Below are 17,651 nucleotides of genomic sequence, written 5' to 3' on the forward strand. Positions count from 1 at the left end.
AGATAGCTTGATGGCACAGTGCAGAGCTTCCCTTCCTCCATGGATCCCCAGCTCATGGATTTCCGGTAGCCACTTAACAGAAAGGGCAAGATAGCTTTGCCCTTATTCTTGGGCTTGGGTAGAGCAAGTGCAGTAAATGCCTTCCATGTGACTACCATGGAAGCTTCTTTCCTATTAGTCTGGTGTTGCCTCTTGCTCTCAGATACCATTTTTTAACACTTCCAGTAAGGGTTGATTACATCTTGGTCTGATAGTAGAACTTAACATCACTTATTTCTGTTCTTCTGATTTGTGTGTTTCATTTTGCTTTTAATTATTTAGCTCCTGAGAGCATTGGCAGCCAGATAAATGTTTACCAAGATATGCATATGCAGTTGATTAATCTTAAACTCCCCAGGGTTCAGTGTAATACACAACGCAACAGATTCTTGGAGAAAGCTGAGTGTAATATTTAAAAATGTGCAACTGAGCACCTACCATTGACTCAGAATTGTTCATAATATAACACTGAAACTGTTACCTGACTTGCATAAAAAAAAGTTAATTGCTGTAATTGATATGTGTTCATGGATTGGAAAAATGTGTGTTTGTCTGAACAAATCAAATCATATCCCTGCAAGTGGATCTCTGCACAGAACGTGTTAAATAAAAATAAATATTTTCTTGAAATTAAATGGATCATTCCTGTATGTATTTCATACTCTGTGTATAGTGGGTGTAAGGAGTTCTGTGTAGTTCACAGTGATCTTCATAAGTTAATTTAAAGCAGTTCTGTATGTAGCTTACAATATAAAGAACCTTCTTATTCGTGTTGTTTTGACACTTTAAATTTCATTCTCTAAGATACAAACTAAACTCACTGCCTCTCCTCATCAGCCATTCTTGCACTGTGTGTGCGTTTGCATTCATAAAATGAGTTTATTAACCTTAAACTCTGAATGTGTTACTCATTATGAGGAAGCATAGTGATGCTGAGGCATCATTCTCAAATACAGCATTATATGATCACAGAAAGGCTGGTTGGAAGGGACTGCTGGAGATCTTTTGCTTGAAACGAAACCATTGCCGGGTTCTAGGTTAGGTCATCTGTAATCTTGTCTCAGTAATGCCTGAAAACCTTCAGGGGCAGAGATTACACAATCTCTATGGGAAACTGTTTCTGTGTTGCACTGCTCAGTTAAAAAACTTTTCCTAACATCCAGCATAAGCTTTCCAGACTTCAGTCTGGGACCATTGCCCATTTTATTGTCTGGCAACCACCAAGAAAATTTAACTCCATTTTTGTAACTCCTCTTTCCAGCAGTGGGAAGCTCCTGGATCATTTCTTAGTCTCCTCTTCATCAGAACAAGCGAGCCCAGTTTGGTGTCGCATTCTGGATCCCTGACTTTACCAGTGATCTTCATATCAGTATAAAAACACAGAGGGGATTTTTGTTTTGTTTTGTTCACAGAAGTGATTGAATCTGCATCTTCCTTTATAATTGGATTAATAAGTAACAGTTGGATAAAATTTGATCTCCTTTACAAACAAATGTGGTGTTTGCTGGGCTTTCATAAAGCAGGTGGCAAAGAACAGGAATGGTACTGAGCAAAACCTTCTAACTGTGTTACTTGATGAAGTCATTTGGAGTTGACTGGTATTTTAAAGTCCTCTAGTGGCACAACTTTTCTCATGTGCTTTGAACTTGGCAGCACTTTTAAATGTCAATGTGTCACAACGATGTGGTTTGGTATGAGTTTCATGCCAGTTTCAGCTTTGTTGCTTTAGTTCATCTGCAAGCTTCCAAGATTCATTATTTAACTAATTGCTTCAATGCTAAGGCATTAGTTACTCTCCTCATTTTCCCCTGAATATCTCAGCCTCTTTGCCAGAAGGGTATGTTTGATGTTTTGGGGAACTGATGTCATTCCAGTGGGGTGTTGGAAGTGCAGTGTTGAAGGCATGTGTTGCATGATGCTTTTGAGTTCTTACATGGCACAAATCCCTTGTCTGTGGTGCACTGTGGCAGAGTTTTCCATTAAAGCTATTCAGATACCTGAGTATCTTCCTACACTGAACCTGTCAGAAAACAGGGCTGTGGGAGGAAGGTGTACAGCGCATGGGGTTTACAAGATGACTTGTTGGCATCTGGCAACTTCAACATTACTGAGTAGTATTGACTTAATGTTTTCAGTTTTGGTTTTTTTTTCCCAAAGCTTATTAACCTTCAGGGTAAGGTGCAAGGTGACATTTTTGAACTTTCACTCTTTCTCCTTAATGCAAATGCTTGAAGGGATCAATAAAAATTATTTCCTCACATAAATTAGCCATTCACATCACTAGGAGCGGTCATCGATAATGTGCGGGATTTTGGTAACATTGCTTTTAATCCTCTAGTTAATAAGCTGGTTTCCTTGCAGCTCCTTGAAGTTGAACTCTTAACCTGCCTGTGAGAAAGTTGTCTTGAGTCCTACTCAACTGCCCTGTTGCTAGTTCAGCCCTGGTAATCCTGTGATCCTTACCCTTGGCTCACAGCCAAGGGATTGGGGTACTATTTACCTTCATGAGACTTTTACAAGATTAAACTTTATTAATGCTCTTTTAAAATTAGGGTAAGTATTTATCCTCTAAAGTTAGGCAGCAAAAAACCCACAGAACTGCTGTAGGAGACTCCTTGACTTGGTCTGACCAACCACCCCACAAACAAGCAAAATCCCTCTTGTTGAACGAGTGTTATTGTTATTAAGTTGGCACTGCTTTTTCACCATATTTAGACTTAAAATTGCTTATTCTCTTTGTAGGAAAAACAGCAAAGAAACTTGGAAGTATTTTAAAGATGAAATATACTTTCATTCTATTTGATTTTTATTATTTTTTTTCTTTTTCTTTCCCCAGAGCAGTACCTCTGCTGGGATACCTACCTCAGGACTTAGTAGGAACGCCAGTCTTGGTGCATCTTCACCCAAATGACAGACCTTTAATGCTAGCAATTCACAAAAAAAGTATGTAGTCCCTTATTGTGGCAGAAATATAATTTTTTTTCTAAAAATTAATAAGAATGATGACAAAGGCTTCAAGTAGGAGGGGAAAATGAATTGTGTCTATGATTTTTTTTCTGCTAGAAAATACTGAATCTTTTACTATACAACTTGATTCTCAATGCAAATTCATGAAAATGAGAAATCAATTTTGTATTCTATATAAAGTTTTCTTGAGAATGGTGTGATAGAAGTTGTCATAACTTAAATGATAGTCTTTCTTATTTCATAGAGAAGAGAATAAGAGTCATTCCAGCAGTGTTAATTTGTTCAAGTTTGAAATTGTAAAGCTGTTAATTCAACCTCCTTTAGTTTGTTGTATTCTTAGGGTGATTTTCTTGACCATAGTCCAGTAAATTACAAAGGTTTCCTTATTCTAACAGCCCAGCATTCCTGAATGTATTGATGTATCTGGCATTTGTTACTTCAAATAGCATCTTCCTCCTTTGCAATTCATTGCAAAATCCTGAATCGTTAAGTAGAATTGTGCAAATATTGATGTAAAATTTCCTTTTGAATCCTTCATTTCAGTTCTTCAGTATGGAGGACAGCCTTTTGACTACTCACCAATCAGGTTTTGCACTAGAAATGGAGATTATATCACCATGGACACCAGCTGGTCCAGTTTCATCAACCCTTGGAGTAGAAAAGTTTCATTTATTATCGGAAGACACAAAGTTAGGACGTAAGTCAACAAACTGTCAGGACTTTGAGATTTTTTTTTAATTTATATTTATTTTTATTTTCCCTTCCCTTGGGTTTACCTAGTGATCCTTGAGAAAGACATAAAGGAACAGAATAAGTGTTAGATTCTATTTAATCTACACAGATGTTAAATTGAAGCCGTGGCTTCTCTGTGATTGAAGTACTTGCACTGGTAATGAGCTGGTGTATGTTTGATTTATGCAGGGGTCCCTTGAATGAAGATGTATTTGCTGCTCCCAACTATACAGAGGATAGAATCCTTCATCCCAGCGTTCAGGAAATCACTGAGCAAATCTATCGGCTGCTACTGCAGGTACAGCACGTGCCTTAATTGGTACCCTTTTCATTTCCCACTGAAGGAAGGCTGTTTATCTTTGTGTGACCCTTTGTTTAGCTGTCTGCTACTGTGTTGGAATTTTTGGCTACAATCCTGGAAACTACTTGCACTCAGGATTACCAGACAAGACTTACTGAAGTATGTTAGAACTCCAGTGGGTACCTTAAGGATTTCGTGCAGCTAAGGAGTCCTCTCAAAAGACAAACCAACCAACCAAAAAAATCCAACCCCAGAAAACCAAACAACAACAAAAAACCCAACACAAAATAAAGTCTTTTTTTTTTTTTTTTTCACATGGAGTTACTGGTGTGCTGAGATGTGCGTAGATATAAATGTATGTTTTGTTGTTGTTTAACAGCCTGTACACAACAGTGGATCCAGTGGCTATGGAAGTCTAGGTAGCAATGGTTCACATGAGCACTTAATGAGTGTGGCATCCTCCAGTGACAGCACGGGAAATAATAATGAAGACACTCATAAGGATAAGCCAGTAGGTTTGAGTTTTTCTTATTCAAGTATGTGGCACAAAACAAACTAATCAAAGTGGGCATTTTTACCTTTTAGATTAACACTTTCAAATGAGGGATGGAAGGAAGTGTAAAGAACGTGTCATCCTTTTTGACATAAGGAAAAACCTTTCTGTCTAAAGAAATAAACCTTCCTGGTGTAGATGAAGTCTCAGGATACTGAACACAGTTATAGGCATGAAAGTCAAGGTTTATAAAGAATTTAAACCTGTACAATGTGTTTACTTAATCTAATGTCTGTTACATGTTATATGCTGTGTTTCTGGGAAAACCAACTGGATATTTGAAAGCAGTTCCTTTTTGGAGGGGAAAGTCTGTAATTACTATTTTCCCAAATGAATCTAAGAAGATTAAATGCAGTAATACCTGCATAATCAAGTGATAGCTTGACTCTGATAGCTTTTAGTGTTGCAAAAATACACCATATAATACCGAGTGAAATAAATGGAATATAATAATCTTTTAGTTTGTGCTTAAACTTAACTTTACTTTACATTCAATTCTGAAAGGCAAAATTTTTATTTACTGAGTTATATTGCTTATAGGCTAATTCTTCCAAATCTGATTTGCACTTCTGTGATCAGACTTTGCAGACTCCAGCTCTTGCCAAAGTGATCGCTTTCTTGGCTTTCAGTTCTTAAACACTGGTGGCATAAACAGATGAAGTCTCTGATTTTTTGTGTAACAGATAAATTAATACTTTTTAGAGCTAAGAAAAGTAATGCAGAAAAGTAATGTCCCAAGAGATCTTGGTTTTGAGGGAAATAGATACCTGACTTTCCTTACTTTTTTACTGTGTGATAGTTTTTTTTCTGAGGTCATCTTTGTAATGTATCATTTATATTTTCCGATCCAAGGCATTCAACCATATTAAACAAAATACAGAGTAATTGTGTACAAAACCCATACTTTAAATTTCTTCTATCGATTTCCCAAATTGCTCCTGCTGCACAGTAAGATTGTATGCAATGCATGCAGATTTCTCTTGTGATCGAACTAATTGCAAGACTGAGGTTAGATTTGGTCTACTGAGGAGCTTCTGTGAATGTTGTTTTATGTCAAAATTCTGCAATAACTGATTTTAATGAACTGCTTTCAGCAGGTTTGTCAATATGCCCGTAAGGTCAAGAATAAAGGACAGCTTATTTTCACTGACAATAAAGCAAAACCGGACTATAAGAAAGAATCTTTTGCAGGTAAGACATTAAAAACTTAATTATAGTCTCTTGTGCTGGTGCCTTGTGTCATATGACAGTAGGATTTTTATCGACATTAGTTCTAATCAAAAGACAGCATTTTTATCCATTAAAGTTATACTGCTCTGTGTCTCTGCTGTGTTCAGGAAAATTTTATGTTTGGCTATATCTAAATTGATAGGGGTATAACACACAGTTAAGGCATGTCCTAAAGCTGCTGGTTTGGATTCCTTAAATGGGCACTGAAGTTGTCCTCACACTGAGTGTGTTGCATTTGCTTAGAGCCATAGTATCTATTCACTTTGGATCCGTAAGTTGGGCCTAACTAAAATTTACACCTCCAAGAATCCATAAGGACAGGAAAGTATTTAATACAATGTTCATCCATTAGTGTGCAAACCTCCAGCTTTACAGTGGTTATTTTCTGACCTGTTAAGAAATATGCAGAAATGAAAACGGTTACTGCTACTTTAATGAGAATTTGCAGGGATTTAATGCCATAATTGCATGATAGCAGTATCTCTTTTCACAGAAAAACAAAATACTCCTGGTGGTCAGGTGAAAGATGTAGGGGGAAAGGATACTGCAGTAACAGCTGCTCCTAAGAACGTGACTACTGAAGAGTTGGCTTGGAAAGAACAACCTGTATATTCATATCAACAGATCAGCTGTTTGGACAGTGTCATCAGGTAAGCAACTAGTGTGTAAATTACTCTTGACCTCTGGACTAAAGATTTGTATATCTCATATTGTTAAATCATTGTATTTTAGGTACTTGGAGAGTTGTAATGTGCCTGGTACAGCAAAAAGAAAATGCGAACCTTCAACAAGTGTTGCATCACTGAGTTCTGGAGTTCATGAACAGAAAGCAGCTGAGAATGCTATACAGCCCTTGGGAGGTATCTCTGCAGCACAGCTTTTTCTTGATTGATTTTGGCTAGCAGTCAGTTGGGTGTTACTCTTTGCAGAATAATGAGTGTAGTTTAGGCATGACCTCATAGTTGTTTTCTCAGTGTTTGATGCTGGTGATCTTTTCTCATTAAAATCTTCCCTACAGTCAGAATACTGATTAGTTGATGGAATATCTGGATTGTACATGCTATGAACTTACTTGTACTGTATAAAATACAGTAGAATTTTGAGGTTTAGGATTTGACACAGTCCCTTGTCTGGATGGGGAGTAAAATACAGAGTGTAGCTGGTTAGTACAAGAATTGTAAGATTAATAAAGAACTAAACACAAATGAGAGCTTTGTTTATTCAGCCATGTCATTATATGAGGCTGAAGGGAAAGTGTCCATGGAGTGTCTCAAAAATTGGTCTTGGGACTGATCTTGTCTATATTTTCTTTAGATCAGCTTCAAAAAGAAGTTCTAATGCAGCTTTTAGAATGAAATTAGAAGCTATCAGTATACATAGGAACAAAGTGTCCTGTAGAAGGAACTGAAATGCTGTAATTTGGAGTGTCTGCATGTTCCAGTAGGCAGGGTGTGTTGTGGTTCACTAGTTTTTTGTTGCACCGATGTCTGAGAATGATGAAGTCACCAGCATAATCTAATCAGGAAAAAGGCAAATTTTAGTTGTGAAATGTGTTATGGAAGCATTTCTCTGAAAGGAGGAATGTTCAATACTGTTTTATGAGGCACTGGTCTGACCTCTGCTGGATTATGGTGTGCAGCTTTCAGGGCAGGGAATTTTAACTCGGTGGGTGCTCAGAGCAAAACTGTCAGGGTAACCAGCTAATGACAGATTAGTGTATAACACTATGGGTGCTGGGTGGAACTTAGGCTGGAAGAGGCTAGAAAGTGCAATGAAAGAACAATTAAGACCAGGAAGGAGCAAAATGTCCTTCATTGAAAACGTTTGGTTTGGATTTATGTGAGGATGGAGGATTGGATTTGGTTGCTCAGTAGTTCTATTCCTAGAATACTCTTGGTGGATGCTCATTGTCTGTCTCGTCAAGCAGAGTTTACCTTTACTGCTTTGCAACCCTAGCAGCTTGTAACTTGAATTTTCTCTTGTTTCTGTTCAGTAAACTGCAACTTTTATTTCTTTAATAGATCCTGCCGTATTGAAGGCATCTGGTAAATCGAGTGGTCCTCCAGTGGTTGGTGCTCACTTAACATCTTTGGCTTTACCTGGCAAGCCTGAAAGTGTTGTGTCTCTCACAAGTCAGTGCAGCTACAGTAGTACCATTGTTCATGTTGGAGACAAGAAAACACAACCTGAATTAGGTATGATTTTTGCTAATAATTTTTCTGTGAAATGGCAATTGCTGGCAAGGTTAAACTTCAGACTTGTGAACAGCTAATATCTGCTTGTGGCTTACATTTCTTACAGCTGAAATGTCACTAGGGAAATGGAATAAGTAGGGATGGAATTTGTATCTTAAACTTGCAGTGAAATTATTACAGAATTGTAATATCTTAAAAATGCATATCCAGAGCTTTTTTTTTTTTTCACTTTATCTTGATGTATTTTTCCTTCTGTTTCTGTAGAAATGATAGAAGATGGTCCAAGTGGAGCAGAAATCTTAGATGGCCAACCTCTTGCCCCTCCATCCAGCTCTGCACATATAAATCAAGAAAAGGAGCCCTTTAAAAAACTGGGACTGACAAAGGAAGTCCTTGCAGTGCATACACAAAAAGAGGAGCAGAGTTTCTTGAATAAGTTTAAAGAAATCAAGAGATTTAATATATTTCAGTCCCACTGCAATTACTACTTACAAGATAAACCAAAAGGACGGCCTGGTGAACGTGGTATGGCAGTAGTCTTCACTCTTAAGACTTGCATTTATGTAGGAAGTGAATCCTGTTGGGAGGGCATTTCCATTTTTGGTTGCATTGTGGGGCCACTGTGAACAGTAACAGCTGCATGATATTTTCAAAGTCCACAGAAAGATTCTTGCCAGAAGATTGAGAGTGGAATATAATTTTTAATTTAGTAACTGATGTTTTGATTTTTATCTGTTGTCTATAACATTACTGTCATGCATATACTTTCAAGGGATGAAAAACATGCTTTAGCATGTTTGCTTTACTGTATCTATGCTTGTGATCTCTTGCTTTCTTTTCCTTCTTTCTTTCCATCTGTCTTTTTTTCAGGTTTGTGGTTTGGTTTTGTTTTCAACTCCTTTGTTTTCCTGTTTTTCCTCATTCCACTATGGTGAAACAATCTGGTAATTGTTTGGTTGCCTTTAAGTTATTAATGCAGTCTGTGGGATGGAAATGGCAGAGAAAAGCAGTAGTAGTGAGACTGTTTTGTTTATTAGGCCTAGGAACTCTGGATGGCATTTCAAGCATTGATCAAGCATTGATCAAGCATTTCAGAAAGGCTTGATACTGATCTGATTTTCTTCCCATTTCAATCTTGACTTGTCTTGGAACAGAAGTCAGACACTGCTAATCAATTTTTTCAGATTTTTACCTTTAATTTTTTATTTAAGTAGTTATACAGGTCTTGTATAACTATTTTTTTAATAAACTTTATTATAACTTCTTTGTTTTTTTTGCAGGTGGCCGTGGCCAAAGAAACACCACTTCTGGAGTGGATCAGCCTTGGAAGAAAAGTGGAAAGAACAGGAAATCCAAGCGCATTAAGCCACAGGAGTCTTCAGACAGTACAACTTCTGGAGCTAAATTCCCCCATCGGTTCCCTCTCCAGGGTTTGAATACCACTGCTTGGTCACCATCAGAGACTTCACAAGCGAGCTACTCAGCAATGTCTTTTCCCACTGTTATGCCTGCATATTCACTTCCTGTTTTTCCAGCAGCGGGGACTGTGCCACCAGCTCCTGAAACTTCACTCTCTGGTTTTAATCAGTTGCCAGACTCTGGAAATACTTGCCCTATGCAACCCTCCCAGTTCTCTGCACCCTTCATGACCCCGGTCGTAGCTCTTGTGCTCCCCAACTATGTCTACCCCGAGATGAACAGTAACTTACCTCAAACACTTTACCACGGTCAGCCCAACTTCCCTGCCCATTCTGCTTTCTCCTCACAGACAGTATTTCCAGCACAGCCACCGTTTGCTACCCCCAACCCTTTCCCACAGCAGGCGTTTTTCCCAGCACAGCCATTCCATTACAATCCACCAGCAGAGCCCGAAAGGGCTCCTGTCGCAGAGACACGAAATGAGCCGTCCCGCTCCTGCACTCCACAGTCAGTGGGTCCTCATGACCAGGCTTCACCACCTCTGTTCCAGTCAAGGTGCAGTTCTCCTCTCAACCTTCTACAGCTGGAAGAAACCACAAAAACTGCTGAAAGTGCAGCTCCTGCGGGATTACACGGAGCTTTAAGTGAGGAAGGAGCCATAGGCAAAATTATGACAACTGATAACTGCAGTGGAAAGGAATCCTTACCAGTAAGTGTGCTGAGGGATCACACACCTGTTTTCCTGTCTCTGCTACATCAGTTTCAATCCTTTCACTTGTAGGACCTATTTTTTTAATGACAGACAGTAGTCTGTCAGTACCAGGAGCTGGACTCAAAATTGTAGTTAGTAAATTCAAACTTCAGCAGAATAAAACATGAAACCCAATCATTAGAATAGTTTTAACCTTTCAAAGTTAAATCCACCTCGTTCTTCCAAAGTTGCACTAGGGAGCTTGGAAATACATTTTGAAACAGTTTTGTTCCACTTTTTTTAAAAAAAGTATAAGAATATGGATAAGCCCATTGAAAACCACTGAAATAGATTTCAAAATAATATGGGCACTTTTATTTTTAGCAAAAAGTTTTGGGCTAGTGAATTTATGTAGAGGGCAAAAACAATCTACAATTGGTCTGAAAGAAGTTGATCTAAAATCAAATCACATCTTCGTTTACAAACAAGCAACCAAAGTAATGAAGAAGGGATTGTTACTTGCAGATCATTATTTTTGTTTTATTTGGTGCACTAAAACTGTGCTGAATTATTTGGTAACCTCTATTTCCTGGCTCCTTCAAATTTGAGAAATGACTCTGAACAAATAGCTTCAGATGGAGTAATATGTCTGTAAAGGTTTCTGTGGAGGAAATATGTAGACTAATACTTGTGCTTTCCAAAGGCACCATAGAGTATCTTTGTAAGTGCTGAGTCACTGGTGGGCTGGAGCTGCAACCTACATCTTTTCATCTGCCTCCTTCCTTTCTTCAGGAATGTGTTAAGGATAAAACTGGTTCTTTCCATTATTACCTTTTACTAAGTACTGTCAGCCTTAATTTCTAATATTTAATCTTCAAACTGACTTGCAGGGAAGTTTTGCTTGCATTAAAAATCAGCATAGTTAAAGCTCTTTCCCTTAAAAATACACAAATAGATGATCTGACCTAGGAAGCTTCCACCTAGGAGTGTTTTCTTACTGCTCTCAGTGCATGGTGAGATGGAGCAGTGGTGGACTGGTGATGCAAATCTCTTTGAGGCAGATTATAGTAGGAGCACCTGCTAGTGTATGCCTTAGGTGGCTTGGATAAATTGTGTCTTGTCCAGGGCAGTAGGTGCTGTCAAAACTGAGCAGGAAATGCCTTTCTTACTTTTCTTTTCCTGAGAGAATTTGGATTGGTCTTACTGAAAGAACCCTTGCCTGCCTCTCAGTCCACTTTATTTTTCCTTAGTTGGTCTTGTCGTATGTCTGTCTTGGTCATTGTCTATCTTTGAATCATTATATAGACATATTAGAATATGAAAAGAACTTCATTTATTACTAATCATTTACATAATAATCATTTACAATAAATAGGTGTGATTTTTAAGTTTGTGTTTGAGGGTTTTTTTAATTTTACTTTTTTCTCCTTATCACTAGGCTGAATCTCCAATGGATGCTCAAAATAGTGATGAACTCTCCATGTCCAGTGTCCTGCTTGACATTTTACTTCAGGAAGATGCATGTTCAGGCACTGGTTCAGCCTCTTCAGGGAGTGGTGTGTCTGCAGCTGCTGAGTCTCTGGGCTCTGGATCCAACGGCTGTGGCATGTCAGGGAGCGGAACAGGTAACGCTGGCAGCCAGAACTCTCTTAGCATTCCAGCAGAATTGGAGTGGGAGGTGTCGCAAACACCGAGAACATCAAGTGAAAGCCTTTGTCCTAACTCTTCATTGTGTGGTTTATTCTTGATTTCTTTCTTACTGCATTAAACAAATGTTTTTCTGTTGATTTACAGGATAGAGCCTTTTTTTAAGCATGTGTAAAATAGCCATTAAGATATTATTATGCAGGTATGACAGAGTAATGAAGAGAAAAGACCATACTCCTTCACGTTTCCTTTCAGAGTTTTAAATTAAAGTTAGCTAATTATTCTGCTGAAATTTAACAGAGACTGAAGTTGAGAATTGGAGTTTTAAAAATGTTAAAGTTACTCAGGGGTGGAAATTCCCTCTGTTTAAAAAAGGAAATAGAAGAGTGGTTGTATTTTACTTTCAGTTCTCTTTAATCTTCTCTATTTTCGAAAGCATTTGGATAGCCTATGTAGCTGACAATTTATAGTAAAATTTTAAATCTCTGTTTACAGGTAGTAGTGAAACTAGTCATACCAGCAAATACTTTGGGAGCATTGATTCCTCAGAAAATCATCATAAAACCAAAATGAAGACAGAAATGGAAGAAAGTGAGCACTTCATTAAATATGTCCTTCAGGATCCTATATGGCTCTTGATGGCAAACACAGATGACACAGTTATGATGACTTACCAGATTCCTTCACGGTAATTCCAGTGTCATAGTCCTTCATGAATTCTGTATATCGGGGAGGGGGGCAGCAGAAGGGAAGTTAAGCATGAATCTCTATCTCAATAGAAGTAAATTGGTCTTAATGTTTAAGCTCAGTGTCAAGAAAAATTCTTGCTTCCTTCATATCTTTTGCATACTACACAAGAAGCTCTTGAGAAGTCAAAATTGTTTGGTTAGGCTTACCTGTATTTTTAGATCAACTTCCTGAGTTCAAGTTAACTGTATTTTTTGTATTTTTGAAGGTGTTTTATAGTTAGTGTAACTATTTGCCTAGAAATCCCTGATGTCTAATTAACAGATCCTGGAGAATATGCTGATACCTAGGGATGGTCTAGCACGGAAGATCTGTACTCCCTGGCTGTTGTCCCTGAGGTGCCACATTCAGTGGCATGCTACTCTGGGACTAGTGGATTTTTTTCTGGATTCTTAACTTCCACATGTTCATTCTTCTTTATAAATTCGCATTCAAACGGGACAAGGAAGCAGAAAGTAAAAATCATAAGGCTTCTAATAGAAAAGGCTTTCTTAACAGATAAAAGACTCCCTGCTTCAGTAGCAAAGAGCAGATACAGGGGGAGAAGGGTGTCAAGTCTGCAGATATTTTTTTTTATTTATTTATTTTGTGGGAGCAGTGAATGGTATTTTGAAAGGAATAGGATGTTTCAGTAAAGACAAACCTTTGAAAAAGAAGGAAAACAGGCTTTCAAAATACAGAAGCGCAGGCATGATGGTGAAAGAAGTAGAGAATACATTGCAAGAACTTGAGCATTTTTCCCTAGATTTAAAAATACTTTGACATTTCTCAGGTTTTGTAGCCTGAAGTGTTGACAGCTATAGGTGGGAATTCCAGTAGACTGTAAGAATAGCAAAGCCTGCCAAAGTATGACAGTATAAAACAGGATGTTGTGATAACAAGAGTTAAGCTCATTGTCAGAGCACGATGCCCTAAAAGGGAAGTGTAAAGCCAACCTGTTCTAGAGTAGCCTGTAAGGAACAGAAATTGTGCTGGGTATCTTGGAAGTTGCTTTCTACTGTCATCTTTTATAGAGGAATACAGCTTGTAAGTGTTGGCATGGTGTAGGTTTTTTAAGTTTCTGTATGAAGGTAGGACATTTGAGGGAAGAGAGAACTTTGTGTTTTCTGAAGATTAATTCATTCTTGATGACTTTCTGAAACATATCTACATCTGCTACATCTGCTTTAGTATCTCATGTGCATCTGGTGTCTCTTTTGGGTTGTCCTCCCGCTGAAGGGGAACTTGGAACTTCCTGCAGGAGCACTAGAGGGAAGCTGGAGTTCGTGGTGGTTTCACTGATGGTGCTGCCTGAGTAGCTCTGAGAAAAGTGTTCTCACTGATGGGATTTGAAAAGATAATGAGCCAACAGAGATGTGTTAAAGTTGTCTGCAAATGTAGGGAGCTGCTGAAATAACCACACTTAATTTTCTTGCAGTGTAAGATTTGTAAGCGTAATGTTTTAGAACAAAAATAGTCTTGAAAAGTGTTAGTATTTGACTGTATAACTTTATATAGACATGAAGCCCAGAAACTCCTGAAGCTCAATTTTAAATACATTTTATTTTAGGGATTTGGAAACAGTTTTAAAAGAAGATAAGCAGAAATTAAAACAAATGCAGAAACTACAGCCAAAATTTACAGAAGACCAAAAAAGAGAGCTTATTGAAGTTCATCCATGGATCCAGCAGGGTGGGCTGCCAAAAACCATTGCTAATTCCGTAAGTTTAATGAGTTAGTTACTTTTGCATGTATAAATTATTAACTGCCTATGTTAGATGCTTCCTTTCCTAATGAAAGCTTGGTCAGTTAATGCAGAGAAAAATATAATTCAGACTTCCATGCAGAGGTTTTGAGCTTGATTTAATTTACCACAAGTCTTCTTTCCAATAAGGGAAATTGAAGGAGTGGTGAATACAGTGGTGAATAAGAAATTTCCTTCCTCTTTCTCAATTTCTGTGTATCTGTTTGAAATCCTTTAGCAACACAGCCAGAAACTTCACTACATTAAAATCTCTATTTTGTGTGCTGAAATTTATGCCCACTGTTTTCTAGAAAGTACAAAATGAACGGCAATATACTGTTCCTTTTCTCTATCAGACTTCTCACTCTGGATCATCTCTTGCCTTGATTCCTCTTAGGTAGATCAATGGCTTGAAAGGCTAAGAAGATAAATAAAAGCAACAAAAGAAAGCAGGTTTATTTGTTGTAACTGTCCACTTGCTTTAGTCTCCTTAGCCCTGCAACTAAACATGAAAGTGTTACTGCAGTGTTAGCAGTCAAATGGAGGAAAAGGTGCTTGGAAGGTGTCAGCATTGTAAATGATCCATGACATAACTGCTTCCAGTAGAGTTCTCAAGTACTTTTATTGATTTACTGCACATTATAAAATCACAGTGTGTGGAAAAGTTGTGGAGTAGAATATATCTGGTAGTTGCAGCACAGATGTCAAGGTTCTCTTGGAATCAAGGATTGCATGCAAGAGGACTGTTGTTTGGAAAAGGTTTTGTTTGATTGGTTTTTTTTTTACTTATGAGTGCTTCTATATTTTTTTCTTCTTTCTAGGAATGTATTTTTTGTGAGGACAATATACAGAGCAGTTTTTATACATCATATGATGAAGAAATCCATGAAATGGACCTTAATGAAATGATTGAAGACAGTGGAGAAAACAACTTGGTTTCCCTGAGTCAAGCCAGTGAAGAACAAACATAGCACTTGAGCCTGTTGTTTTGAAAACTGCTTCAAAACGACAGTGAAGGATCCATAAAGGTTTTAATCTTGTATCCAGCAAGATGAATCCAGTTCATAAAAACAAATGTTTTTTTTCTTGCTCTAGAAGAGTCATTTGTGAATGAATCTCTTTTTAAATGGTGGCAATCTCTTCCCAGTAAGGACATTGTTGAAGATGGTATAGCTTTTCTTTAAAAGACTCATATTTTGCACTTATATGCCTCAAGTATTTCTTTATAAACTGTAGAAACTTTCATTGATGCCTACTGTTTTTTGTAGAGTGGGTTAATAAGTGCTGGAAATCTCCTTACGTACAAACGGTTCTTCAAATCCCCTTTTGGTAAATGATTCAGCATTAGAAATTGTTGAAGCAATTTTGCTCAGTGGCTCTTTAGCATTGATCTTAATATTTGAAGTGGTCCAGCATCTTGGAAGAAATAACCTTCAAGGAAATCAATTCACACTTGCCCTTCTCATACCAGTTGATCCCATCCTCTTTGTTTGTCTCCTATAGTTTTGAATGTAGGAACTTTTTTTGTCTAAGACAAATGTTGAGCTGATTTTGTAAGATGGTCTTGGGTTAAAATACACGTTGTTGTGTAAGTATAGAGGAGCGTTGACAACTTTGTAGCCTTTTATTTAAATGGACACTGCAGTACTATGAACTTTGTTACCTTGAAGCATAATTTCTGAGAATTTATACTCGAGGAACCTTTATGCTCAAAGGTTTTAAAAACTTAAGACCACAGAGGATGACTGTGTGTGCTCCCAGTGGCTGTTAGGGCTTGGGATAACCTGAACCTTTATTTTTGACTGGTTCTGTCAGGAGGTTGGCCATCAGTTGTTCTGATGTGGCAGAACAAACATCCAGTTTGCACATGGCAAGGGAGGATTAGACTTGTCTTGTCATTTGAAGACAGCTCTTAAAAAAAAAATGATTTTGAGAACAGTGTTGACTCACTCTATTCAAATTGCATAATCTCAATCTTAGCATGGCTGGAATCCTTTACTGTCGAAGATTTAATTTTAATGCCTCTGAGATTGTATTGACTTGAATATTTGTACTTTATGTTCTTGTGCTGTTTATATGTGTTGAATGTGGGAAGAGAACATGAAAGAACAACTTTAATACGTTGGTTAGTTAAAGGACATGTAGCTGAAGTATTGCTGGATGTCAGCTTTAAATCTTGGGGTGAAAAATGGAGAAGTTCAATTGACTTGGACATGTTTGTCTTAAAATGTTTTTCATGGGAAGCATTTTCTTTTTTATTAGGATAACGTTTCTATTCACTGAAATTTAAGGTTATTTTCATTCTCTAAGAATGTTTCTCTTTGCATACACAGAGGATGTGAAGTTAGATCTGACACCACCAAAACCATGGAGAAGTGACTGGTATTTGCTTAGTGGAAGAAATAATTTGTGTCAAGTAATTAATTAGTCATTAATTGGACAGTGTCATGAGGAAATTTGCACTGGAGACAGGTTCTGCAGATAGTGAAATGTGTGAACTTGTGAAACAAGTAGAATCACAATTTTAAAAACATAAGTATCTTCAGTGTAGTGTGAAGCACTACCCAGCAAGATCTGACTCCTGTCTTTAACACTCAGCAAGGTCAAACGTAAATATATGTAAATATAAACTGAATGAGAAATGTTCAAGTGTTGGTGTTCACGTCCGATGTATTAAATGTTTTAATCATAAATGGAACAGTGCAGCTATACCAACATATTAAATAGATTTCATTTTTACATGGAAACATGAACAGTTTTAATTGGACCAGGGTTTGGGAAAAATAAAAGCTTTATATAAAAGGAGTGCATCATAATTATACAAATATTTTTCGAAGACTTTTCAACCACTTTGAACTTCTTTGCTTTAGCATGCTTTTCTTTTTCATGTCTTTTTTTTATTATTTGTTCTCAGTTCTTTTATTATTTTTTCGATGACCATCTTGTAACCGTAACTTAGTGAAAGGAAGAGAAAAGTATATTTAGAGCATTTTGTGGATGTGCTTAATGATGGACTTAATCTTGCATCCTTAAAGTGTTTGCATTTACAGGGTGGTATTAAAATATTTTCCTGTAACTTTAAATCTACATGCCTCCATTTATAGATAAGATTCTGAAGCTGTAATTTTTCCAAACTGTTGTAAGATGATTTATTTGTGATGACACTTTGTCAACATGTCAACAATGTTTTCTGTACACTGTGCAATATATTTTGGCTTTGCCACTTGTGACTAATTTTTATGACTTTGCTTTTTAGAAACTGGTAAATAAAACAGATATATTTTTAGTTGGTTTTTTGTTCCTTGAGGCTTCTACTCCATGTAAGAAGTAAAAAAATATTTTTATTTTACTAGTAGTATGTAAATTGGTATTTCAGACTGCAGAACTTGCGAGTTATGATGTCAGCT

The 17,651-nt window shown here is 37.3% G+C and overlaps 1 protein-coding gene across 7 annotated transcripts in view; it reads left to right on the top strand.

Moving 5' to 3' along the window:
* PER2 (period circadian regulator 2) overlaps positions 1-17,530 on the top strand; it is a 45,314-nt gene extending 27,784 nt beyond the window's left edge. For 6 of the 7 annotated variants that reach the window (XM_050308186.1, XM_050308189.1, XM_050308187.1 and 3 more), the window contains 14 exons: positions 2,876-2,982; positions 3,550-3,703; positions 3,928-4,036; positions 4,419-4,550; positions 5,687-5,783; positions 6,316-6,472; positions 6,555-6,682; positions 7,844-8,017; positions 8,282-8,542; positions 9,298-10,145; positions 11,566-11,752; positions 12,270-12,462; positions 14,071-14,221; positions 15,066-17,530. In XM_050308186.1, the coding sequence (XP_050164143.1) occupies positions 2,876-2,982; positions 3,550-3,703; positions 3,928-4,036; positions 4,419-4,550; positions 5,687-5,783; positions 6,316-6,472; positions 6,555-6,682; positions 7,844-8,017; positions 8,282-8,542; positions 9,298-10,145; positions 11,566-11,752; positions 12,270-12,462; positions 14,071-14,221; positions 15,066-15,215 (2,848 nt within the window). In that variant the 3' untranslated portion in view covers positions 15,216-17,530. The remainder of the gene's footprint in view (positions 1-2,875; positions 2,983-3,549; positions 3,704-3,927; positions 4,037-4,418; positions 4,551-5,686; positions 5,784-6,315; positions 6,473-6,554; positions 6,683-7,843; positions 8,018-8,281; positions 8,543-9,297; positions 10,146-11,565; positions 11,753-12,269; positions 12,463-14,070; positions 14,222-15,065) is intronic. The other variant, XM_050308192.1, reaches the window with a different exon arrangement.
* Positions 17,531-17,651: the final 121 nt, after the last annotated feature.

The sequence above is a fragment of the Myiozetetes cayanensis genome, unplaced genomic scaffold (assembly GCF_022539395.1).
Source record: "Myiozetetes cayanensis isolate MyiCay16 unplaced genomic scaffold, myiCay2020 scf13, whole genome shotgun sequence".
In the NCBI taxonomy this organism is placed as follows: domain Eukaryota; kingdom Metazoa; phylum Chordata; class Aves; order Passeriformes; family Tyrannidae; genus Myiozetetes; species Myiozetetes cayanensis.